Below are 26,586 nucleotides of genomic sequence, written 5' to 3'. Positions count from 1 at the left end.
CACAGCAGTCTATGTCAATCAGGCAAACACTGAGCACTTACTGTTTACCAGGTACTACATTCTGAGAGTTTAGTCTTTGGAGTAAGAATCGTCCCATTTTACAGATGAGGAAACTGAGGTTCAGAGGCTAAATGCCAAATAAGACACAGCAAGTCACTGGCACCATCAGTATCAAACCCAGGTCTGAGTTCATAAGCTGTTATTTAGACCCCTCATTCTCCCGGGTTATGTGTGCTACATTTGGTCATGGCAGGGAGGAGAAAGACACCTGCGTGCCATGTCGTGGGAGAAGAGGACAAAAAGTACGTGAAACATCTCCATACACCCTAGGAGAAGTGACAAATCAAGAGTAAAGTGAGAATGGGACTGAGGAAGGGTAGGGGAAAGGGGACAGTGACCTCAGGGGATAACATGAAAGGGGGACTGATGCTGGCTGGTGTAGGAAGAGATTGAATGAGGATAAAGAATGGAGGGCACAGAATTTGTGCAGAGGCTGAGAAAAGAACAGGAAAAAGAGTGAGACAAACATGGGAATAAACTGTTCTATCACCTCCAAGGAGACTCAAGGCTCAGGAATGAGAATGAGCGCTGTCTTGCTCTTGAGATCCTAACTGAGGATAAGACTGGGGTGCCTGAGAGGCAGTCAGGGTGGAACTCTGATTGAGGAGACAGAAAGAGGGAACCCTCCTAGAGGATAGCAGCAGCTGGCCAGGAGCTGTCCTTGGTCCTGACCAAGGCCTGACCATCTTGTGCTGGTCAGATACCATAGAGGCGGGGAGCTATGGGTTTGCAGACAACACTAGGGTCTGTCTTCCTCTTCCTCTGGGGGCCACATGCCTCCTCCCCTCCACATGCTAAGCCCACCTTTTTATACCTCTCCTCAACCAAGTGCAATTTGGGTGCCTTTATAACTCCATACAAGAAACCCATCCTAGAACTCAAAACCACTCTCCAATTCTTCCCCCACAACTGGACCTAGCCCCACCTCACTTCCAGCCCAAGGCCCCAAGTCCTCTATCTAGGAAACCTCCTATTCCTTTCAGAAATGAAACTCCTCCACATAGCCTTTCCTCACTGGTCCCATTCTCCCAGCTTATGGACTAGATCAGCCTTTGTTCAGACAGAACAAGACAAGGCAGAATTAGGGGCCTAATACTCACCATTGTTGATTAAATAAATGTAAGCGTGCATGAACATTAGGACTAGTTTAATGGGAGGGGTGGAACTGCTGACACTACTGCAGTCCCCACCAACCCCAAGGGCAATGGCAGTATTCTGAATGGCTCAAGCCTAGATGGCTTGGATACAGCACTGCCCCTTTCACCTAGGAGCTAGAGGTTGGCCCCACCACTCCCTACCAAGCCCTGGGTCCAAGCATCCTCCCATCCTTCCCCTAGGTCTTCTGAGGTCACCCAGTTAGGAGGCAGTGGCAGTGGAAAGGAAGCATTGACAACAGTGCAGTGAGGATTCAGGTTTACTCTTTGGGAATGGGGAAGGATGAGGAGGAGGTGTGGGTGGGACAAGGGTGCCCCTCAGTAGTCAGCTGTGTAATCTGTGCCATGTAGCCCCCGGCACAGCAGTGTGAACTCTTTCACCATCTCCTTCACCCGCCTCTTGTTTACTCGCTCCCTAAAGGAGAGAAGGGAGAGCAAGTTAGCACCAGCCAGCCCTGCCTCCTCCTCCCCCGAGACCTGAGCCCAGGCCTCGCCAGCTATGCTTACCGAAGGATCTGTTGGCTGAAGGTGTCCTTCTGCTCAGGGCTGAGGCGGGCAGAGGGAAAACCAGGTGACTGCAGCGCCTCCTTGATCCACACACTCAGGAGGCTGAAGCAGTGTTTGTTCAGAGCAAACAGGATGTCGGCAAAGCAGTCCATGAGGCTGCGGGAGGCCTGGCCCCCAATGGCCTGAGGGAGACGGGTTCTCAGCACACTAGGGCCTCACCCCTTCTGCAGCAAGGGTGCCTAGCCACGCCCACCCACCCTTGGACATTTCCTCAGTCAAAGTGCACATGACAGATGAGTGCTGCTTTTTGAGAGCCAGCTGATCCTCAAAGCAACTTAACAACAGAATCAGAGAGCTTAGGGAACCAAAAGCTCAAGCTTCCCAGGAAGGCAGCTGCCTCAGCAGTGAGGGCCTCCCCCCCACATCAAGCCCCACTTGCTCCACCTCACCTCCAGCACTGCTATGAGCAGCATACGGCCATCCTCCTGTACCACCTTTCCCACAGGTTCTACTTCCCCACACCGAGGCAGCAGCTCTGTCTACAGAGGACGGAGAGGCTCGTCAGCCCCAGCTCTTTCCCCCGTCTCCCTGGAGACAAGACCCTGCACACCACACCTCTACCCTCTAGAATCCTGGCCAGTGTGGGCCGGGTATAAGGGTGGTGGGGAGTCAGGGGTCAGCATGGAACTCACAAAGAAGCCACAGGAGGCCTTGACAGTAGGTGCTTCGGGGAACTTGAGGGCCAGCACAGCTGTGGGAAAGGCAGAAGCAGATCAGATGGGGCCCAAGGATCCTCTAGAGGGGGCTCCAGGCCCACCTGCCCACCTGGCCCCACTTACCACACTGGAACACAGCTTTGACATCCAATCGTTCACACAGGAACAAATCTGGCTTCCGCTTCAGAGCCTGCAGGAGGTGGAGCTGGTAAGCCCAGCCCCAGCCAACTCCAAGAACCATCCCCCCACTCACCTGCCACCCAGGCCCCAACTTCACATACCACAAGTAGAGGCTGCCAAAATCAGCCACCCAGCCATCTCTGGGGGACCCAGACCACTCCAGAGTTCAGTAGATCAGGAGGGGAGCAGCCAAGGGATGCTACATACATGTATGTGTACATGACCATGGCACAGGTATACATGGGAGAGACTGGGGGTCATAATGCAGAAAGCTTGGGTCCCAAGTAACCCCGAGCAAACACCTTCCCCCCAACCCTCCATCAGGGCTAGATCTCCTGTAGGCTCCAGGTTGCCAGCAGTGATTTCACTTTGATTCACAAAGGCCTTTGAGGCCCCTGGATTAGTTAACAGGGCAGCAGGAAGAAGAGATGGCAGTTGGATGTGGAGCCAGGTCGAACAGCCCCCCTCCCATGTCCCACCCGCACCCCTCAGGCACTCTCCAGCTTAGAAAGAGGAAAAGCAGGGCAGGAGCCTGGGAGCCATGGCTCCACCTCTCAGGATCCCCTGTGTCCAGGCCCCTCTCATCCATACCCAGCCCAGGAAGCAGGGCTGCAATGTCGGAGGGAGTACAAGGGCAGAGAGCCCACCCCAAGTGGTACCAGGACATGACTGGCACATCGTCAGGTCACAGGAGATGCTCTGCACAGCCCCCGCAGTCATCAAGCACTGCTGTTCCCCAGCAGCCCCCCAACACATACCACATCAACCCCTAACCGGCCAGCCCCTCACATACCTTCCACTCCCCCAAGTTCATTCATGTGCAAACAGCCCCACGTGCACCCTCATTTGAAATGTCCTACTTACCCTCAAACATACCTCTACCACACCCCTTATACACACCACTCTCATACATTTGCAACACACCCTCGCTACATGTTCACATCCCAATCCCCCCCACATCCCCAGGCATGTCCACACACCCACACCCTCAAGCTACCCAGTTCTCCAGCACACATACTCTCCCAACGCACACATTCACAGATACACACTCAAACGCCCTCACCCCAAAGATACACCCTCACAGATACCCACATTGACGTCTATCCAGACCCAGAACACACTCCCCATTCCCCTGTCCTCCTGCGCCCCACCCGCCACTGGACCATAAGTTCCAAGAGAGTAAGAGCTGTGCCTGTTTTTGCTCAGCATTATATCCTCAGCGCCCAGCAGACTACCAACCACATATTACACAGTCAAAAAATATTTTTGTTTTTGAATGATTAAGCACAGAAATACATCCTCTGCCCAACCCACAGGACTCTCCAAGTCATAGGAACTCGCAAACACACAGGACCCCCATCACACTAACCCCACATTCCCACAGCCCAATACATATATCTTCCAAAACATATAACCCCTAATGCAGACATACTGCTGCAATATATACGATCTTCATAACACGCACTCCCACAGCCCACAGCCCACTACAGACATGCCTCCAATACACATCAACATTCAAAATCCATCAAAGCCTAATGCACATCAACATACAACATGCATCAATGCACGGGGCCACACTCCAACTACACATTTATCCCAACACCCAACACGATACACATGCTACTTAGAGCAGCTATGTGATATCCACTCCCTTCCCAAACTGAACTCAAAACATACAACTAAGGTCTAGCACACTTTAACACACACACCAAACATAAACACAACCTAACACTGTCTCACAGTGGAGCCAGCACCCCACCTCCCAGCAGCAGCACAACCCGTCCAACAGCCCAGCTCTTGGCTCCATCACAGCACATTCAGCTCAGCCCCTCCCTCGGAGCTCCTCCCAGCCTACCTCGGGGAGCAGGCAGGGGACACTGAGGCAGGCAGTTCCCGGCAGGAGCACGGGGACAATAAACCCCAGGCCCTTCAATTCCGCTCCAGCCCTTGAACTTCTCAGGCACCCCAGCTGCACAGGAGCTGCTGGGCACAGTTGCCACTCCCTCCCTTGGCGACCCCCCAGGCCAGCCCAGCTCCCTCCCCTTGGGATAAGCCTCTCCCTGGTCTCTGCAGAAGACTGAGCTACTTGAGGCAAAGGGGCACTAAAGGAGGATGTTGGGTTGTCAACTTCCACGGAAACAGATGAAGAAACTCTATTCAACTGAACAGAAAAAAAAATTTGTCAACAGAAAGCTAAAAATAGGCTTAAATTGAATTTCAACATAAGAGAAAGAGAAAGAGAGAGAACAGAACGTGAATGAATAAAACTAAAACACACCTGTGCCAGGAGTTGCATAAATGAATCAACAATATCAGGATGATCCCTGGGCCCTAAAATATAATAAAGATGGAACTTAAGAAAAAATTATACAAACAGCAACTCAACCTCATATAGTTATGTGGGACTGAGAGCCTGCAGGGAGACAGCGTGGGGGCACATGAGCAGCAGGAAGCAAGATAAAGAAACAAAACATACAAAAACCATGAACTGGGAGAAGCCCAACAGAAAGAGACGGCAAAGTGAAGGACGGGCCTGCCCCAGCTCCCTCCCAACCGGCCTTCCGCCTACTACCCACTCCTCAGGTCAGTCCCCAAGTGATCCTGCGGTGCCCGAGCAATGTGGCCCCCATGTGGCTGGAGAAACAGCCCCCACACTCTTGCTATGGCCTCTGGCACGCTGGGGTGGCCCTACACTGCTTCCTAGCACATACTGCCCCATCACTAGCCATCAAAGAGGGGGGGCAGGGCTGGTGGGAGGCGATCCTTGGTACCTCCTTTGGAGGCCTGGCTGAAGGCCCTGGAAAGGCCAGGGTATCAGGGTCTGAGCAGGTGTCCCCTCACTTCCATGGCGTTAGGGCCCTTGGTCTAGCCAAGGAAAGGAATCTCTTGTGTTCTCTTAAATCTTGGGTAGGGCAGTGCCCAGTATGCTATGGGGATGGCCAGGCAAGCCACTGGCAAGGCCTAGGGGAGGGAATTGCATCATGAGGCCAAAAATGAGAGCCCCACCCAGCAAAACCCCTCCGCATGGACACAGACTCAGCGGAGAGCCAGGCTCAGGGATGACGACCAGCTTCCACCATCTGGATGCACGAAGAAAGAAGGAAACCAGTCAGCGTGTCACCCCATGGTGTGGTGGGAAGGCAAATCCCGAGGAAGGGACAGCAAGACTAGGACAGCATAACAGATAAGGGGGCCATATGTCCTGCAAGACAACCAACAAGCCCAACAAACAGGATGTTGGACACTATTCTGCCTCCAGTTCTGATGAGTCCTGCGGCAAAGTGTGTGCCTGGAGCTCCTGCCTGGCTGCTCCACTCTCAGGAGGAGGCGCTGCAGGAACCTGTGCCTGAGACACCACTAAGGAGCTGTGTGATCTTGCGCAAGCCACAAACGCTCAGTTTTCCCGACTGTCAAGCAGATAATAATCTCTCCCCTGCTTCCTTCCCCAGGCGGTAAGGAGCCATTGATAAAGCCCATTCCTTTCACATCTGTGCCCCAAGTTAGTCAAGTCCTGGAAAGTGAGGCCCAATGTGCCCTATGCCTGGGCCCCACTGCAGACAGCAGGTCGGAAGTTCAGCAGCCACTCTGCTAGCGAGGAAGAAAGGCTCTGAGGGCAAGGAGCCCTCACTCTCCCTTCTTCAAAGGCATCTGATACCTATTCTATGCTGGTCTTGTTCTGAGGGACGCAGAGGGAAGAGACCCAAGCCTGCCCTTGAGGGGCTTAGTCTAGGGAGAGAGACAGACATGGACGCAGCTTACTGAGTGTGACTGGTGCTGTATCAGCGGTGCATGTACGATGCAGTTTCAGCACGGGGTCAGAAGCACCCAGTTCTGACTCACAGAAGCTTCTGAGGACTGATGCATGGGAAAGGTGTGGAGAAGTAAAAGTTCACCCAGTAAAGGGCACAGAGTAATCCAGGCAGAGAAGCACAGCACAGGGATCAAATGGGACACGGAGAGGGGAAAGTTGGTGTGGCTGAACTGCTGGAGCCATGGGGATGCTGCCAGGGATGGAGGCTGAGAGGCGTGCCAGAGCTCCATCGTGTGGGTGGGAGTGGGATGATAACCCGAGGGCGATGGGGAACAATGCAAGGGCCTTAAGCCAGGGAGGGAAAATGCTCAGATATGTGTCTTACAAAAAACAGTACAGCCTCAGGGTGCAGAAAAGGAGAAGAGCAGATGTCAGGGAAACCAGTTAGAAGACTGCTGAGGTGATCCAGCTGACACCTTACACTGGAGCAGTGGCCATGGAGGGTAGGGAGAAGTGGGCAGACTGAGGGACCATCAGAACTTGACCCGACCCAGATACTAGGACAAGGAGAGGTGGAGCTGAGATGACCACACCTGCATTTCTGGCTCAGGTTTCCCCGCCACGTTGAACCTACCCCATGGCCCATTGGATCAGAGGCCAGCATCATGGGACCAGACACTGAGGACTTAAGCAGAGAGCACTCTAGCTCCAGCTGTGACCCCTGGTGAGCCTCAAACCTGTGACCACAAATCTAGGCAAGACTCATGAGGCTGACAGAGCAATGTAGTTTCTCTTCCAAGTGAGAAGCCTGGGTGAGGCAGCAGGGGAAGCCTGGAGCCCCCTGCACCCAACCTCTCTCAGACAGAGGGCCACAGTGAACGGAGGCTGGGACCACAGCCAAAGGCTTTTGGCCTTAAAAGGAGTAAGTCTCAATGCAGGGAAAGGAACCAGCACTTCTGAGTACATTGTGTGAAATAACCCCAAGCCAGGGGCCTAAAAGACGTTACTTTAATATCTATCACAATCCCATCAAGTATAGGAAATCTCCATTTCACAGATATGGAAACAAAGGCTCTGAAAAAGTAAGTGACTTGCCCAAGGTCACACAACTAGTTGGTGGTGATGAGCTTAGAATCTAGGTCTACCTGACTTCAAAGCCCATGCTCTTCCCACTTTTCATTGTATCCCAAAGGAAATGGAGCCACCTTGGTGCCCCAAGTCCCTCAGAGCTTCCATCCCCACCTTCCCCCACATCCAAACTGGCCCTGACCCCAGCAGGCCAGTAGAAGACAGCATTCACTCTCTTGTCCACTTCAACCTAAGGTGTCAACTATTTGTAAGGTGACAACTGTGCTGTGCTTGATCCCGTTAGTTTCCCATCAAGTCCCAGGTGCAACTTGGGGGAGAGAGGAGAACAGAGTGGGCGGCTTTGGCTCCCCAGTTGGGGAAGCAGAGGCAGTGGCAGTGGCGGCAGCAGCAGAGACCCTGGTCAGGACCTACCTTGCTGGAAGAGAGTGAGTGTGACGGAGGTGACGAGCAGGAAGAGGGCCTCAATTGGGGGAAAGTGGGCAGGCTCATGAGCAAAGATGTGGACCAGCTACAACAAAGCAGGGAATACTGGTCAGCTGAGGCCCTGGCCCATTAGGACAGGTCAGCATCCCTGGAATGCAGGTGAGGACCCCTGCCAGAGCAGCCATCCACCTGACTCCACCCACCTACCCAATCCCTGGCCTGATCTCTGACTAGGATCACATCCCAAACACTGCTGCCCCAATCATAAGGCTCACCTGTCGAGTGAGGTCAAGAGCAGAGGCCTGCGGGATGGTGCTGTACATCCGACCCAGCATCTCACACAGCTGTGGCACCATGGGGGCAAAGTCGTCCAGCAGCGTCTTAACGGACTTCTCGAAGATAGCGCACACCGCCTGGGAAGAAAGCAAAGGGGCTCTAGAGGGTCAGCGGGTCACCACTGGCTGGAACGGAACCAAGGCCCCACACTGCAGAGGCCTAAGGGGCCTTACCCACAGGTCTCACCTGGCTCTGCAAACCAGGGAAGGGAAGCACGTCTGACCCGCACCCTGGACAGGAGGAGGCTGAGAGGCACTTCCCAGAGGGACAGAGGATAGAACTTTGTAACTTAGATCTTGCTGCTTACATCTCCACCACTTCCTCTCAGGGAGCAACAACAGCAAGAAACTCTTGAATTGAAAAGAACCGAGGCAGGTCTGTGATGCTAAAATCAATCCCTGACCGTCACTTGGCCCCAACATCACCATCCTTGGGAACCAGGAAGTTCTGAATGTCTTCCCCAAAGGTTTGTTTGTGTCTATGGGATTCGTCTCCTTTATTTCCTTCAGATCATCACAAGCTGAGATGGGGCAGCAACACTTTCCTTCTGCTCCACCTCTGAGCACAGTCACCATGGGGCAGAGGGCAAGGGTCGAGGCTTACCTCCACAACCTGGGCATCATTCAGCCATTTGCTCAGCACCTTCTGGATAAGCTGGAAGACCTGCTGCAGTACCACGACCACCTGAAGACACAGGAAGAAATGAGGTGCCCCGACCTCCACTTTCACCCACCTGAGAAGGACTACTTGGCTGCTGGAAGTAGGCCAGGAGTTCAAACCCATTCCCCCAGACTGCAGGTTGAAGACTCAGTGCATGGGACCCTGGGGGAAGGAGTGCTTTGCTGAACCCGCATGAATGCAAGAAGATATCCAGAATTCTAGTAATCATTTCAGAGAAAGCCTCAAACTGCAAAGTAGAGGTATTATGAGTACTTCAGAAGATTATTAAAATTTTGTAACCTTTTAAAAGACTCACTCCCTATCTACTTCTGCTCAGCAAAAGGCCTACGGGCTAACTCCTGAAGAAGGATAGATGCTGTCTCACCCAGATAATCTTAGGGTAGAGAGCGCCAAGGCATGCACAGATACAGGCAGCTTATGGGGGAGCAGAGAGCAGCCTGAGGTGCTGGAAGGTGAGGGTGGGCAGGATGATGACTACCTCCGAAGGAGAAGGGCTCCTTGGGAGGACAGTGGCTTCGCTTTGGTCTGGAGCCGAAAGGGTAACTGAAACTGGGGTCAGGAGTTGAGTAGAGGGGTCAGGAGTTGAGTAGAGGGGCCAGGGTATTGTGGCTTCCTTTTCTCCAGGAAAAACCCTGGAGGGCGTACTTGGAACAATGACCAAAGCAGTCTCTCACATCTGTACAGAGCTTTACAGTATGCAGAGTACTTTCAATCAAGACCACATCTGCTATCCAGCACAGTTCTATGAGATGAGTGTCAGATATCCTGATGTTCATAGTTCTGAATGGGAGGCTGAGGCTTGCCCCAGATCAAACAGCTTGTAAGTGGTCACTGCAGCCCCCCGTGCCGGAGCTTACCACAGCACTTATCACACTGCTCTGTCACAATCTGCTTATATGTCTTTTCTCTAGACTGGGAACAACCCCAAGGCAAGAACTATTACATGTGGAGCATGTAAGCATCCTCAGTGCCCACAGGGGACAGTGAATGTTGAAGTAGAAGGCCCCACAGAGTTGGGGGTTAAAAAGTGGCCCATATTACATCACTTAGGGGTCGAAGGATAATGTCAGAGTCCCCCATGGAGTGGAGGAAACAGGATAATAACATCACCCTAGTTGGGCTGGGGACAATGACAACATCACCCACAGGGCTGACTGAGACAATGACATCACTCTCTACAGAGTGGGGAGCAATGATACTGTCATTTATGGGGTCAGAGGACCAAATGCATCACGCCCCATGGGGCTAGGGAAACAATGACAATTATTACTCATAGAGTTGGGGGGTGACAGTGACATTCTCACAGGGCTTGGGGGGGCAATGGCAATGACAACATCACCCACAGGGTTGGGTCCCTGCGGCACTGGCAGCTTCCGGAGCTCAGGGCCTTCGTGATCATCCTCATGATGACTGACGTCCAGTGTGGTGAAGAGGTTGGAGAGAAGCCCCAAGATGTGGACAATGGCCAGCTTGTTGGAGGGATTAGGCTATGGGGAGAAGTGAACCAAGCTCTGAATCTCCCATCCCCAGCTGGACCCCCTGGCCCCAGCCCTGACTGCCAGCTCCAACCCCACCCCTCAGCAGCCACAGCCCACACAGAAAAGCCCTGGAGTCCCACTGCTTTCCCCAGCCACACACACACGCACAAGCACACCAGCTCACTCACTATCTCCTCTGCCAGCTTCTCCAGCTGTTGGATATACGGTGAGATGAGTGAGTGCAGGTTTTTAAGAATCTCCTCCACTTGCAGGGCTGACAGCAGGAAGCCCAGTGCCTGCATCAGCCACATGCACTGGCTCGTCTGTGGGGCAGAACATGGAGGGTCAGTCCTGGACATATCTGGTTGTGGGTGGGAAGAATGAACCTCTTGGGGAAGGTTCTAAGAACAGAGAATAAGGGACAAGAGGTGGGGGAACAGCAGAAGATGGGATTTCTATAGATCCCCACAATACCCCAAGAAGCCCCCTAGAAAATTCTTAGCTCACCTTATGGATCTGTTTCATCAGGACATCCTGGAGATAAAGAAAAGGAATATGGTATCAATGCAGTACAGAGTGTGCCCTGAGGTCCAGCTGCACCAGGACCCCACATACCTGGGAGACAGCCACAATGTTGGCAGCATAGGGCGGCAGGTCATACTTGCATTCTCGGCAGATCTTCTTGAGGGTGGACACGGAAGAGATGGAGAGCTCGGGATTGCCTAGGGCATGCAGTACAAGGGGCAGAACGCTGTTGATCATGACGGGGTGGTCGGCCAGCCATTCAGACAGGGCTCCTGGGGGAAGAAGGGAGAAGGGAGGACTTCAGAGGCAGGCCAGGCTGGCTTTGTACCACATCCTGGTGAGGCAGGCAGAGCTCCTGGCAGGGTTGAGTTGCAGCCCCAGTACAGAGCACTGCTCATTCAGAGGATGGAATGGGCAAACACACACACACATGCTCAAACATGAGCCTTACAGCTGAGAAGCAGGAAGGAGTTACTCAGGAGAGGCTCAGCGCTGCTGTTGCATCGACAGTGAACTAGCCTCACTGAAATGCAGCTCAGTACGCTGTAGCAAGGACCCTTAGATGTGCCAGGACAGTCAGTTGTCTGCAAGGCTGATTGTGTGCGTGGGCCTGTATGCCTCCCATTTTGGATCGGACCCAGCAGGCTGGCTGTGGCTGGGGATGGGTGCCTTGGCTCTGGGAATGTGCTCCTGGGTGTGTGCCAGGTCTCACCAATGGTGAACATGACAGTGTCCGCCAGCTGCACGTTGCTGATGCTGATCCGTGGGATGAGGCCAATGAGCCCGGGCACCACGTCAGAATAGTTGACATCGATGGTCTCTGCGATGGATTGGAAGCCATAGAGCAGGGCCTCTGTGTGCTGGGGAAAGAGGATGCTACTGGCTTGGCTGAGAAGGAGGGTGTGACAGGTCTGGGAGGGCTGAGGGATTCAGGCTTGGGAGGTACCTGCCAGGAGTAGGGCTCCTCTGAGCTGGTGAGCAAACGGCCCAGCTTGTCATAGAGGTTGCTGAGCAGCTCGGCCCCCAGCATCTCATAGACATACATGAGCGTGTCTGAGATGTCCACCCTGAGAAGCAGATGAAGGCCTTATACACGGCCTGGATGCTTCCCCCAAGCCCAGGAGTCCACCCAGTACCCTCATGTGAAAGTACATAGAGAATAGACAGAGGAGGCCCAGGATTCAGGAAGCCTAGCCTTGGGCCCCTCCCCTCATTGCCTTCATTATTTCAGGACTCCCTTTAGAGCCAGGATTGGCCTGCTGCCATCACCTGTAAATTCGGAACTGCTCCTTCTCATCTGAGGACCAGAATCCATATTCTTCATCAGAAGGGAACTGGGCCTTGTGCAGAAGCACATCCACCAGCTGGAAGTAGACTGGCCGGTACACCTGCTGGTACACAGCCTGCTTCTCTGCCTCGAAGGACAGAATGTCATCCTGAGAGAGCCAGGGAAGGGAGTTAGCCACAGAAGCCCATGATCCACCTTCATCCACCATGGCCCAGTTCTACTGAAGGTCACACAGACACACCTGCAGTGTGTACCAGAAGGTGAGAGTCAGGGAGCTGGTAGTCTCATTGACAGGAAAGTGGCCAGGGATGCCCGTGCAGAACATGATCATGTTGACAAGGGCCAGGAAGCTCTGCCAGTGCTCCACCTGGTCCAGCAAGGCCCTGGAAGAGAGAAGACATAGTGAGGTCATTCTGCCTGCCCCACCTCTTAGAGGGCCCTGCTGTCCCAACCACAACTGCACCTCTCCTCACCGGGAATGGTTCTCGCCCAGGGCCACAGCAATGCGACAGATGCCGTGGGAAGTCTCCATATCTCCATTCTGCACTGCCTGTCGCAGTTGATCCTGCAGTCCCAGCACCAGCGGGATGAGTTTCAGGAGTGTGTTCACGTACCTGGAGGCATGAGGTGAGGAGACTCATCAGAACTGTCTGCTCATCCCCCACCAGTTTTGAGAGAAAGGCACAAGCTCCCTGTCTTCCATCAAAGCCCCGCTTCCCATATCAAATCCAAAGCAAAAAAAGAGGTGAGGGCCTACATGGCAGGTGTGATGCTGCCCAATTTGGGGAAAATTTTAGATTAGAGACCTCCAGGAGAAGGTCAGTGTTATGGGTTGACTTATGTCCTTCAATTGGACTTAGAGTTGATGCTGAAATGAGTTAAGACTTTTGGGGAGGTTGGGATGAGTGGATCTATTTTGCATGTGAGAAGCTCATAAATTTTGGAGGGCCAGAGAACAGACTGTTATGAATTGAGCTCTGTTCCCTGCAAAAAGATAAGCTTAAGTCCTGACCTCCAGTATCGCAGAATGTGACTTTATTTGGAAATAGGGTCATTGCAGATGAGGTCATAGAGTAAGGGGTATCCCTAATACAATATGACAAGTGTCCTTAAAAGAAGACATTCAGATGAAGACAGAGACCTGCAGGGAGAATGACCTGTGATGATAAAGGCAGAGGCTGGAATTATGCAGCTGCAAGCCAGGCGAACACCAAAGGTTGCCAGCAAACCACCAGAAGCTAGGAGGTGGCAAGGAAGGACCTCCCTACAGGTTTCAAAGGATGCTGACACCTTAGTTTCGGACCTCTAGCCTCCACAATTGTGAGATAATAAATTTCCGTTTTGTGTGCCAGTGTGTGGCACTTTATTATGGCAGCTCTAGGAATTGAATACACCAGTGTCAGTGGAGGCTGAACCAGGATGGACGACAGAAGAGGTAACACAGGCTGAGGAGTCCTCTTAAAGACTTTAGAAGGCAGCAACAGCTCCCAAGAGCACCAGTCCCCACCTCCCACTCCACCCTCTACCACCGAATCCTAACTCCTAAGGACGCTGGCAGCAGTAGGAGGGGAGAGAAGATGATGAACTCAGAGGGAGCTTAGAGGCAAAACAGACAGGACTTGATAAAGGACTGGATACGAGGATGGGGAAGAGTCAAGGACAGCTCTCAGGTTACCAGCTAAACAACTAAGTATATGGTGGAGGTATTTTCTGAGACTTAGAGGGATGGGTAGAGGGAGACAGTAAGCAAATTCAGTGAGTGGCTAGAAGGTGGTTCAGTGCTAGGCATGTTGAATCAGAGGTACCTGGTGAGATATGCAGGTAGAAGTGTCCAGACAGTTGGATATAAAACACTTAGAGCAAGAGACACAGATGCAGGAGTCATCCACAAACAGCTATGGGAGTAAATGAGAAATGCCCCGGAAGAAAGTGTTGAATGAGAGAAAAGAAGAGGGTCCAGGTCAGAGCCCTGAAGCACAATGATCCCTAAAGAAGGAGCGGAGGAAGCAGAATATACAAAGGAGACAGAGAAGGCTAGCCCCATCCCACTGGACCCCTTCCCAGAAGCCTGCTCTGTGGAGATGAGACTAAGTAGAGTAAGTGATACTCTCAAGGGGGATCAGATGCTTGGGATCCCTCTGCTGTCAATCACAATGTCACCACAGCAATCTATGGAGGGGCGGGGGGGTGTGGACTAAGAGTCCAGAAGGACTTCTATCTGGACTTGCCCTAAGCAGGTTGCTAGGCAGGTAACCTCCCTCATAACCTTAGTGGGAGGATGAAAAGGACAAGAGGCAGGAGGGATACAGCTCAGTGGTAGAGCGCATGCTTAGTACGCACAAGGTCCTGGGTTCAATTCCCAGTACCTCCATTAAATAGATAAACCTAATTACCTCCCGCCTTCAAAAATGAAAGGAAGAAAGAAGGGAAGGAAGGAAGGAAGGAAGAAAGAAAGAAAAACAAAAAGGACAAGAGGCAACCAGCCCAGGATGTTGGCCTTCTACACATCCCCGTTCTTGAGGAACAAGATAGCAGGACACCCGCAGTCCAGAGACAGCTCCAGAGGGTGCTGCCTGGAGACAGCTGGGATAGCTTCAGTCTCATGACTCTGACACGGGCTGCACCACAAGACAATGGGCACCCTCAGGCCAGACTCTGGCACAAAGAGTAGGGGCAGGGCCAAGGCCACAGCCTGAGAACTCCCCAACAGCTGAGATGGGAGCAGGAAGTAGTGCCCTACCCCCACAGCATCCCCACTGTATTCGAAAGCTCCCTCATGCCTTCAAAATTCATGTACACAGTAGGTACTCAAGGAAAGTTCTTAATTTGTCTCAACTGAGGCTCATAATAGGATACACGAAGAACAATGTAGCCAGTAGAGCTCCCAGTATTACTCAAGGTCATAGTGCAAGTTAGACACAGATCCCAAGCTGAGACACCTCCTTATACAGCTATAGGTCTGCTTCTGTTTCAGGACCCAACTTGAACTTCCTCAAAGGATCTACGCAGCTCTTAGCCCATATCTAAAGTTCTAATTGATGGGAGCCCCCCAAGCCTGTATAATTCACCTTCTTTCCTTCCATGGCCCCCAGTGAAAAGCTTTTCCAGGATTAAAAATAAATCTCAGGAAAAAAAATTTCAAAGGAGAGAGAGCCAGGCAAGCAGAAGCAGCTGTGGAGGGGTGGGAGAAGAGTGACTTGAGTGCAAGTTCAGCCAAGGAGAGGGCCAATGTCTAGTACACCTGGGGAGGTAGTGGCTGGATGACTCAGGAGTCAAAGCCACTGAAGGTAACTTTCCCAAGCCAAAGCCAGGAAACAGACAAGACAGAGCAAGGCCCAAACGCTGACTCGCTGACTCGGGCTGGGTGCAGACCACCCACGGGGGAAACTCCTGTGTAGATTTCCTACCACCTGGGCGCCTATGCCTGAGATGTGTGAGCAGACAGGAGAACAGGCCTGAGAACCACCAGAGGCATCTAGGTTTGGGGGAGGGAGATAGAAAGGATGTCTTTAAGTACCACGGCTGAGACTTGGTTCAAGAGGCCTGGCTCCTGTTGGTCAGCTTGAGCTGCCGGGGCAGGGCTGCTAGGACTCCTTGGCTGCCACTCACACTGAGCTCAGCCTAGACCTGCAATTAGAGCTCTGGGAGCAGAGCTGAGAAAATGGGGAGAGTTGCTAAGCAACCAAGGGGGCTGCAGCCAATGGGCGCTCAGGAGGCTATAGGTTCCCTCACTGGCTTCTTGCTCGTTCATTCGTTCAGAGAAGAAGAGGCATCAATTACCTGCCAGAGCCCTCAAGACTGGCTAGGCAGGTAAACCTGAGTGTATCCAAGGACACTCCACATCACCCATGCACTGGCCCTGCCAATTCCCCTTAGCCACCAACTGTCCAAGCCCAGCCTGCACCGGAGCTTCAGACTGCCAAGAAAGGACTTGACCTGGGACTTGGTACCCACCTTAAGTTGGTAAACCTGGGAAACCATGGGAAAGGGCTCATACTAACTGCCAATGCGATAACGATACCAAATGCAAGCAACTGCCATTTATGGATTGTCCAGGAACCATGCTAAACCTTTCACAAATATCCTCTTATTTAATCCTCATAACAAAATATTCTCCACAGCATATGAGGGGCAGGCCCTGGGCACATGATCCTATTTAAACTCTGTGAGGTAATATGATCAACCTATTTCACTGATGATAAAAACTGAGGCTTAAAAGTGGCCTACCCAAGGTCTCAGATCTAGTAAGTGGACCATCTGGGATTCAGACTCAAATGTGACTAATGCCAAGGCTAGAGCCATTAACCACTTCCCCATGCCGTCTCTTTCAGTGGCATTTTCCCTCTCATTCTGCCAAGCATTCCCAAAGCCTTTTCTCTGAAATGTTAGGTGTAAGGCCTCCAGTCTTGCCCTGGCCAATCCAATTTACACTAAAAATCTCATCATGCTATTTTCACTGCTTAAAATCCTTTGATATCTTTACATTAGGATAAAGACCAAAATCTTAAGCCTGGCTGACAAGGTCTTGCATGTTCTGGGCCTGGCTCTCCCACCACTGGCCTTACACCCTGCTGCCTAATCACACTCACTCACCAGGATCCCTCACACCCTTCCCTTGCTTGGGCTCTTCCATCTTGTTGCAATGTCCTCCCATATCCATCGACCTCCATCTGGCTAATTCTTACACAGTCTTCAAAGCCCAGCTCAGATGCCACCTCCTCTGGGAAGCCCCTCATAATCCTCAGGCTGGGTTAAATGCCTCCTCAGGGTTCTGACAGCCCCCTGCTTTCCTCATCACGTTGACTGTACTTGTCCATTCAAGTGTCTATTAGATTGTTAGCTCCTGACTTGCAGAAGTCAACCCATTTGTCTTTATGCTCCCTGTGCTCAGCCCAGGGCCCCAAACATAAACAGGAGCTCAAGAAACATTTGCTGAACAAGCACCTGACTACACTCACCTTCTTCGGGGTCCTTGAATGTACAGTGGTGCTGTCCACTGCAGGACTTTGCCCCTGCTGTGATTCCCGAAGCCTGGAACACTCACTCCTCTTCCAACATCCCCCTTCCCCACCCCTCACCACTCAGGCAACTCCTACTTTTCATCTGTTTGAAAAATAATGAATGATACCAAGTGCTGCCAGGCACAATGTGACAAAATAAAATGACAGAGTGCCTGTCCTCACATTGCTGAGAAACTAATGGGGAGATGTACATTAATTTATAATGAAATCATGTCATGGGCTAAGAAGGAAAAACACTGGGAGCTCTGAGATAAAATAAAAGAGAAGACTAAACTGAGTCTTAGAAATCATGAGGACTTCCCTAAGAAAGTGAAGTTCCAGCTGCGGCAAAGGTGACATGTCAGGTACATGTGAACGTTCAGAGGCTGGAAGGAGCCTGGGCCACTCACGGAGTTAAAAAGACCATGTGAGAGTGAAGACAGCAAGGAGCACGGCATGAGATTAGGCTGGAAGTGCCGTAATGTGCAGCACCCTTGTGAATCACGTTAAGGATTTGAACCTTACCCTAAGAGCAGTGAAGAGCCACTGGAGGGTTCTCAGCAGAAAGGAAAGACTAGATACTCATTTTTAAAAGATCATTCTGGCTGCTAGGTAGACAATGAAGGGTCTAAGAGTAAAAACCAGGGACTGGTGAGGAAGCTCCTCAGTTATCTGGGGAGAGAGATGAGGACAGCCTTGACTGAGGTGGTGGCAGCGGAAATGGAAAAAATAGATATGCAATGTGATCAGGAACAGGACAGCCAGGACCTGGTGACTGATTGATTGAGAGAAAGAGAGGAGAGGGTGAAATATTTTCATTGAATAATTTGTTGGATGGTTAGTTGTTTAATGTCTGTCTCCCTCTCTGAACCATAGGGACAAGGGAAATGTCTCATTTGGTTCCTTGCTATATTTTCAAGCATGCAATAGGCACTCAATTAATGTTTACTGAATGGGTGGATGGATGGATGTGTGTGTGGCTGGCCAAGCAAGCTGTCCATCTCCAGGACAGTGGGGACCAGCTCACCTCTGGGCATCAGGCTGTGAGATGGCATTGACAATGGCCTCCACACTGCTGTCGAAGAGCTCTGAGTCCTGCAGAGCAGCGAAGGCAGCCTGAATGAGCGCCTCGCAGTCCTGCAGCGGCACCTCCAGCTGCACCCAGCTGGAAAAGCACTTGAGCACCTTCTGACGCACACAGCTGGGTGAGCTGGGCTGCTGCAGCAGCTGCTCCAGCAGTGGGAAGACAGCCCCACACTCCACTGCCAGGCTGGTCCGCACCAGGCTTTTGCGATACTGGGGCAGGCGGCTGGTCTGGAACTCCTCGGGCAGCACTGTCAGTAGCTCCAGCAGGGCCAGACAGCGGCCCTGGCCATCCACCGGTGAGTCCTCAGCCTGGAAGAGCCGTACCATATCTGCCACAGCACACGGCCAAGCGTCAGGCATCATGCTGAGAGCCAGCGAGGCCAGCGCCACACATAGCCGAGTCAGCACAATCTTGGAGCCACTGGCAAAGCGGGTGATCTGGGTGAAGAGCTGTGCCTTTAGACTCTCATACTGGTCAGTAGGGATGTCACTCCAGTAGCGCGAGATCTTGATGTGCAGGGCACTGGCCCCAAAGTACTGGATCTCAGGCACCTTGTCGGGCTGCAGTAGCTGCCAGCTGAAGTGCCAGGCCTGTGGGGAGACCTGGGCCTGCATCAGCCACTTCTGAGCCAGGTTCTTGTTCTCAATGTTGGGGTCGTAGTAGAGCTGGTGCAGAGCCTGCAGGACAGCACAGGACTGAGCAGGTGCCGGCCACTCTGGATCCTGCCAGAGCCCAGAACAGAGGGCGTGACTTGGTCCTGCAAGACTGTGCTCTCTTTCTGACTGGGGGGCTGAGCAGGAAGGGAGACCTCAGGGCTCTGCAGTGTTTCCCGGGCCTGGGGTCCTGCCAGTATCTTGAGAGCCTGAACTTTGTCCATGTTCTACCATATCCTCTTCTTCTTATAGCAAAACACTATGGGTTCAGGGAGTGAACCTCCAAAAGAAAGCAGAAAAAGAAGAGGCCGAGTTCCCCAAAGGGGAAGCACCTGAGGTAAAGGGCAAGGCTCAGGTGGAAGGAACGGCTCCACAGGGAAGAAGCTAAACCCGAGAAGAGAGTGGAACAGCCTGAAGGGCCCTAACCCTCCCAGGCACAGCTGTTCCCATCTCCTCCAATAGCTCCATTTAGCTCCCCCAGGATCATCCCTAGGTCACTTCAGATGCTGGCACCAAACCCACTGTGAAATCTGAGCAGGACTAAGACCTGGCCATGCAGCCCTAGGGCAGAGACACACTGGAGGGAAGGGTGAGAACAATCCTCAGGGAGCATATGAGAGGGTCCAAAAAGCTGGTCCAAGGAAGTCTTGGCCTGTAGCCCTGGCAAATGCCTACCCTGGAGCTCTCAACTAGCCAAAACCCTAGGGTCCCAACTCCATTGGGACTTCACACAGTAAGAAAACAGTGGTTTATCTCCCTGGTAACACATGGAACAGTGCACCACCATGCCAACACTTCCCAGCCTCAGGGTAGAAGACCGAGGCCAGGACTCTTACCTCCTAACCAGGCTCCATTTAAGTAGGCTTAGCCCTATCTGTACCCCTGACAGCCAGTTATGCCACTGTTACTTGTTTGGTCCCCTCAGGGATGCTGAGGCAGGCAGAGAACAGAAGCAGAGAGATGCAGCCTCACCATTTGGAATGGTAAACAGGGCTCAAGAATAACAAATGAATATCTGCAACCATTCCCTGCTTTCCAGCAAGGTAGGCCCATCTTCCCATTCATCCCAGGGGGGGGATGCATTTCTGCATTCCAGGCCTCTGGGGGCAGAACCCAGAAAAGAAACAGAGAAACAGTTCAAAAAGATGGACTGGGCAGTGTGGAAGCCTAGGAGTGCCATGGCAGGAAGCCATATGGGCAGGTGAGTAGCTAAGGACACTGAAGCTGCCAGCAGGACCAGGCCCCTTGGACCTAGCACAAAACAAAGGGGGCCAGCCCTAATCCTGCCTGCCCAGGAGTAGTTTGGCCTCCATCCAACAAAGTAAGGACCCTCTCTAAGAAGGAGGGAAACATAACCCAGATTGCTTTAGTTCCAGGTTATTTTCTGAGTTCCTGGCTCAACAAAACAGGTCCAGGATGGTTCAGCATCACTATGGTTTCTGGGGACTGAGCTGCAGGTCTCCTGGGTTCCTGGTTTCTTACTGCACTGCTCATGCAGTTCCCCTGGAGCTGGAGAACAGCCAATCTGGCTGGAGGTCTAAACCATCAGCACCCTGAAAGGACCATCCCAAGACCCTAGAGTATCCACAGAGGACCCATGTCTAAAGGAAGGCCAAAAATAGCCTATTAAGACACCATTACACTGCTGTCCTGCCTGCCCAGAGACAGCAAATGCCAGGTGCTCTGGAGGCACCATCCCAGCGGGCACCCAGCCCAGGCCTGGGCTCTGGCATTAGTGTCAGTCCCCAGAACTTCTGCTCTGTCACTGGAGTGCCCACCCCAGGGCCCTCATACCTTCTCCACGTTCTCCACAGTGAAGTCCAAGGCTGGTGCTGCTCCAGCCCCTGCAGCCCCGGGCTGCTCCTCCCGCCGCTCCATCTTTGCTCCCTCCCCAGCAGGGAGGTGGACCGTGACCTGTCTTCTGCCCCAGCCTCTTGGCTGCTGGCTCCCTGCTAGATTCCGGCTTGGGTGTCCAGGGAATGGTGGAGTGACAGGGGGCCCAGGGTGAGCATGGCTGCCGAGGCCTCCCCACCTCCGTTGGGGGTGGGGGGCTTGCCAGAGGGCAAAAGGGTGCTCTGAGGAGGACACCCACTGAGGGAAATTCAGAGGAGGAAGCCGTCAGTGAGGAGTTGGCAGGTGAGGGTCCCGGTGGTAGGTCACGGCTCTGTCCCCAGAATCTATGAGGAGGAAGTCATAGGGCAGGGAGGCCTGGGGGAAACCGAGGCCCTGGCCTGTGAGGGGTCACAGGGTCGACAGCCTGTACCCACAACACCCTCGTCTGAGTGAGCTCTCGGGTCCTAGGAGGAGGTCACGGTGGTAGGGGGTCTCGGGGGAGAGAGAGAGAGCCCTTCGCAGGTTACGGAGGCGTCCAACGAAGCACAGGGGTGCAGCTCCGCGAGTCTGGGGCGAAGAGTCCGTAGAGTTGGGGGGCTGTAGCAGGTCCCCTCCGCTCGGCCTGGCCCGCGCTCTTCTCACCGCCCGGCTCCGGCCCCGCTACCGCCGCCTGCCTCCGCCCCAGTGACTGACAGGCGAGCCGGCCCGGCCGGGACGGGGCGGGGACCTCAGATAGGCACGGGCTGCCCCGAGCGCCTGTCCCCGGCACCGCCGACTCAGGCGCCGTCCCCCTCCTCCCGCGCCTGCCCTGGCCCGACCCGGCCCGGCACAGCCCGGCACGGCTCAGCGGAACTGCGCAGAAACTCATTCCGGGTCCCCGCTCCTGTCCTCGCGCGAGCCCGCGCGCCCCCGAGCAGGCATAGAGCGACGCTCCGCTCGAGGCCCCCGCCGAGCCAAGGCCCGGCCGCTGTGCATCCTGGGGCATGTGGTCCGTATTGCGCCCGGCGGGAGGGCGGCGCCTCGCGGCTGAGGCCGGGATCACATGGGTTGGGGACCAGCCGAGCCCCGCCAGCCCCAGGCCGACAGCGGCCCACAGGCCCTTCGGGTCACACCGGCGGGAGGCGCTGCGGGGCAGTTCCTTAGGAGGGCATGACTCAGGGGGCCGGTGGATGGACTTGGAAACCTGGGCTGGAGGATTGTGTGTTGGGGAGCGGGGTCGGGGGGACACAGGTCACGCTTATGCACGACCTGGGGCCCAGGATAGGGGCCGTCTGGGAGGAAGGCGTCCTCACCACCCTGAGAAGAAAGGGGGCTTGGCGCGCCTCAGGAATAAAAAGGACGGCTCTCGGGGACACCCAGTGAGCAACCGGGAAACCACATACCATGGACAGTGCTCGGAGAATTTCATCAGGTTCTTGGAAGCAACTTCTCTTTATGAGTAATTAAAATGAGAATAGCTCACATTTAAGTGCTAGGAACTGTACTTGCATACCTTAGGTCCAATTGTCTCAACAACCCTGTGGTGGGTATTCTCATTCACCATTTTCATATGAGGAAACCGAAGTGAGGAAAGTTGAGCTTATCTTGTCCCTGGACCCACAGCGAGGGTAGCAGAGACCAGCCACAAGTCTGGTTGGCCGCAGACCCCAGCAGTCCCTACCACTTACCCCTCCACCTGGCCTTTTATTATCTCTTGCCAGCCATCCCAGCAGGGGAAAAAAATATAATCAAAAGGGAAAAGACCTCTGTACTTGTGTAGAGTGGAGGAAACTGGCGTTGGCAATAGGCAACTGAGGCCTGCAAATGTGGATGAAGGCTTCCCTGAGGAGAAACTTGACCTGAGCTGGAGGAACAAGGAGAGACGGGGGTGGGGGTGGGGGCTTGATTAGCTGGTAAGTGGAGTCCAGTGGGAATCTAGTCATTCTACCAATCTTTATCAAGTGTTTGAAGTTCAGCTAATAATTTGTCCTCACTTGAAGCAATTGTCAGTGGGTGAGGAAGGGGGAGGGGATGAGTAACAGAGGTGAGGTTGGGAAGACAAGTTGGGAACAGTAGACTCTTGAAGGAGTTTGGACTTTATCCTCCAAGAAATATGAATCCATGATGGAGTTTCAAAGTGGGCAGTGATGATTGGATTTGCATTTTAGAAAAATCTATCTGTAGTATATAGGATAAATTGAAGGAGGAAAGAGTAGAGGCAGGGAAAATTTGGAAGAAGGAAACAGGAAGCCAAAATCAAGTAATTGATTCCAGGTCTGTGCATAGCTGTGTGAAATGCCTTGGCCCTGAGATTTCATCTTGGAAGGTATTGGGGGGAAGGGAAGGTTAAGACCATGTTCAAAACCTGTCCTACCTCTTTCTAACCATAAGAACTTGATTTCTTCTGAACGTCACTTAAAAAAAAAAAATGAGAACAGTAAGCCCTCCAGTGATGGACACACTGAAATAGTATATGACTTAGGGTTCAACCCAGAGGCCACAACTTGGTCAATGTGAGTTTTCTTCCTGCTTCCAATCCAGGGCTACTTCCTGGGGTCTGGGGCTTCCCATGACAGAGAAAGAAGCCAAGTCTCACCAACAATGGCTCCTGAACATGCTTCATAAACACTACGTAGGACAGATGGATTGAAGTGAGCCCCAGGCAGGTTGGGAGCATTTCTGGGTGCCAGACCAAAGGAGATCGCTAGTAGGTCCAGGCAGACAAAAGAAGCTCCTTTTCCTCTTCTCCTGGGCTTTGGAATGCTCTCTCCTGAATTTTGGAACCCTCCCAGGGTTGTCACAGGTTTTGGCCCCTCTATGTCCCACTCTTGTCCCTCAGATGAGAAAATAACCCATCTGTGACTAGCTCTCAAAGACTCATCCCCCAGTGGGCTCTAAGCTATCCTGGATTGCCACCCTCCTGAAGCGCATCTCTAGACAATCCCCCTTAAAACCCTTCAATGGCTCCCTCAGGACCAAGTCCAAGTTCCCTGGTGTAGCATTCAAAGACCTTTATGATCTCTCTAGACTTCTGTCCTGATGAGAGCCCTCCCCCATTCTACACAAAATCGCTAGCTACCCGGGCTGTTCCACATTTCCCTGCCTTAGTTCATGCTACTGCCTCTGCTGAGAAGGCTCTGCATCAGGCTGGAGCCAATCAGGAGAAACCATGCAGTAACCACACAGCGACAATTTAATATAAAAATTTTAAACTGCAGTAAGGGATTGAAATAATGAGGGGTTGGCAAGTGAGAAGCAAAGAGAACGCTAAAGAAGATGGGAATAGCAGAGTCCTAGGGCTGAGCTAGAGAGCCCAAGGAAGAGGCCCTCACCCCCGACTCCTGCCCAAGCCTGAGACCCAGACCTTGTGGGACAGGGCATGGCTGGTGAAAAGGGGGAATCTAGAGCTGAGAGGCAATGAAGGCAATAAAGGATAACCAGCACAGGCCCGATGCCCCTTGTCCACCTCGTGCAAATATTTCATTTTTCAAGGCTCAAGTGTCACCTCCTTCACGAAGACTTTCCTGCCTCGTCTTACCCTTCCAACCAGGTAGAATTGATCCTTCTCCCTTTGTGAGTGCAGAATTCTCCCTCACCCTGACGTATGTAACTGTGCCTCAGTTCATACTTCTACTGGAGGACTTACAATGGTTGACTGAATTTTTTATTTACTTCTTTACCCCCACCTAGGGTTGCCATAAAAAATACAGTACACCCAGTTAAATTTGAATAATGGGTAAACAACAACAATTTTTTTGTGTGTCTCAATTATTGCATGAGACATATTTACTAAGAAAAGTATTTATTGCCCATCTGAGATTCAAGTTTAACTGGAAGGCCTGTATTTTTATTTGCTAAATTTGGCAGCCCTTTCCCACCTCCATCTCCATCTATGGTCTCTTTGATGGAGGAACATGTTTCTAGCTGACCTCAGAATCCCCATAATTTGCCCAAGGCATAACTGTTAGTGCTCAATTAATGTTAAAATGTCACAGGGTTGAGAGTGACTGGAGGGAATTGAGACTGGAGACAGAGACCAATTAGGAGGATGAGCAATAAACCACTCTACAAATTATGAAGACTTCTATAGCATTGGAAATAGAAAGAAGCGGGTGGACTTGCAAGATCTAAGGATCTGAGGACCAATGGAAAAGAAGTGACAAATCTCAAGGAGTCTAGGATGTTGCCTAAGTGTCACTGGATGGAAGTTGGTGCTGTTCCCTCAGGAGGAGACATTGGAAGGGGCTTGGAGGCTGGAGAGCAGGGATGCTCATTGATGTGAGGCTCAGAGAAGGGTAGGGAGGGATGGAGAGAGGATCTAAAGGAACAGACAGAACATATGCAGGACAGATATATTAAGTTTGAGGCTTCTGAGGATACACAGATAGACGTACAGGCTTGGAGCTTAGAAGAAAAGTTAGGCTGGAGATACAGTGTGAGCATCGTCAGCCTGGAGGTGGTAACTGAAACCGTGGGAGTTGAAACTACTGCTCAGGGAGCGTAGAATGGGGAGAGAAGGCCTATATCGGAGCCCTAAGGAACACTGCAAGAGGCAGAGAAAGAGGAAAAGGAACCCAAAAAGAGTCTGAGAATAAGCAGCAAGGGTTGGGAGAAAATCCAAGCAAGCATGGGATGGAGAGAGTCCAGAGAAGACAGGTGTTCCCAGAGGGATGACGAAGTTGAGTGCTTCCAAGAGTTCAAAGGACTAAAGGCTGAGAACCAGTCTTTGGGTTTAGTGATGATGAGGCCCCTGGGGACCACAGCAAGAGCTCTTTTAATGAAGGAAGTGAGGTGGAAGCAGATCATATATTTATATATTTGTGATCACAATGTCTTTTTTTTTGCTGTGATATATTCAAGCAAGTTTAAATGCAGAGGGAAAGGGGTTATTCAATAGAAAAAGGTTGAAGAACAGGGAGGCTTGTAAATAATGGGGACAGAGAGCCCTGATACGGGAGCCTGAGCACAGGAGGAGGAAACAGTCCAGCTCCAGGAGGACACTGATGACAGCATCACCTGGAGCAGGGCATGATACCTCGAGGGCCACGGACTCCTACATACTCGTTCAATGAGCTTCAGAAAGTCTGAGGGCTCCCTAAAATTGGCCACCAGATATACACATCAGTGACTTTTTTAGCACTGAGGTGGGGGTTGGGGGGTTGGATCCTTGGTATTCATCAGTTTCTCTAAGGATTCTAGAGTTCCAAAACAGCTTAAGAGCCACCCATGTGAACAAGAAAAGTGAACTCACATGGCACAAATTCTCCCAGATCTTCAATCTCTGCTTTCTACCCTACCTCTCCTTTATAAGACCTCAGTTAGGCAGCCAGTCCACATGCACTCAGTCTCAGAGAACTCTAGCTGGGGGAAGTATGGCAGTCCCTGACCCAAAGAGGAGGAACACCATTGGCCAGGGCAGGGGAAGCACATGGATCCCCAAACTTTGACTCCTGGATGAAACTAATCTAGAGGGATGTTTGGGTGCCCCTGAAGGTGAAAAAACTGCCATTTCAAAGCCAACTGCAGTTTTGCCTTGCAAGACTTAATGCCCCTTTGGAGGAGACCACACCTTAGTTCTGGGAAGATCGTTCAAATGGGCAGTGTTGTTTTGCAAATATGAAACAGATTATAGTCAAAAATGGAGATATTAGGGTCACCTGTGGCCCCCAGGAGCACAAGTGCTCTCCAGGTGAGGTCATGTGCCAGGTGACTTTTGCTAAGTTGTACGCAGAGAAGTGCAGCCTGGCAACTTGTTTCCTTTTGGAAAATAGCTTTATTTATTACTTTTTTTTAAAGAGGGATTTGGTTTGTTGTGAGCTGCAAAATGAGACTAGTTCTTGTGGGAA

At 52.2% G+C, this 26,586-nt stretch overlaps 1 protein-coding gene across 5 annotated transcripts; it reads right to left on the bottom strand.

The window, feature by feature from the left end:
• Window positions 1–1,456: 1,456 nt before the first annotated feature.
• Window positions 1,457–21,611, bottom strand: IPO13 (importin 13). 5 transcript variants are annotated; one of them, XM_032494073.1, is made up of 20 exons: window positions 20,723–21,608; window positions 18,216–18,997; window positions 12,662–12,802; window positions 12,430–12,571; window positions 12,170–12,336; window positions 11,847–11,967; window positions 11,613–11,760; window positions 10,991–11,172; window positions 10,883–10,909; window positions 10,564–10,776; window positions 10,241–10,384; window positions 8,820–8,900; window positions 8,156–8,293; window positions 7,869–7,965; window positions 4,896–4,948; window positions 2,561–2,627; window positions 2,414–2,472; window positions 2,171–2,260; window positions 1,722–1,903; window positions 1,457–1,629 (listed from the first exon to the last, which is right to left on the bottom strand). In XM_032494073.1, the coding sequence occupies exons 1-20, from the start codon at window positions 20,804–20,806 to the stop codon at window positions 1,533–1,535; spliced, it is 3,015 nt and encodes a 1,004-aa protein (XP_032349964.1). In that variant the 5' UTR covers window positions 20,807–21,608; the 3' UTR covers window positions 1,457–1,532. The 5 variants fall into 5 exon arrangements, 4 of the variants coding, with proteins under 4 accessions (XP_032349964.1, XP_032349966.1, XP_032349965.1 ...); XM_032494075.1 differs by having other exon boundaries at window positions 10,564–10,698; window positions 20,723–21,606; XM_032494074.1 differs by having other exon boundaries at window positions 18,216–18,952; window positions 20,723–21,606.
• Window positions 21,612–26,586: the final 4,975 nt, after the last annotated feature.

The sequence above is a fragment of the Camelus ferus genome, chromosome 13 (genome assembly GCF_009834535.1).
Source record: "Camelus ferus isolate YT-003-E chromosome 13, BCGSAC_Cfer_1.0, whole genome shotgun sequence".
NCBI lineage: Eukaryota > Metazoa > Chordata > Mammalia > Artiodactyla > Camelidae > Camelus > Camelus ferus.
The sequence above is the reverse complement of the archived record's forward strand: the minus strand, read 5'-3'. Positions and strand labels throughout refer to the sequence as shown.

Coding starts and splice junctions, on each gene's coding strand:
- IPO13 (XM_032494073.1), bottom strand. CDS start 20,806: ATGGAGCGGCGGGAGGAGCAGCCCGGGGCTGCAGGGGCTGGAGCAGCA. Junction 12,337..12,429: donor CCTTCTGGTACACACTGCAG/GTGTGTCTGTGT, acceptor TGGCTCTCTCAG/GATGACATTCTGTCCTTCGA. Junction 2,628..4,895: donor TTATGCAACTCCTGGCACAG/GTGTGTTTTAGT, acceptor CACCTCCTGCAG/GCTCTGAAGCGGAAGCCAGA.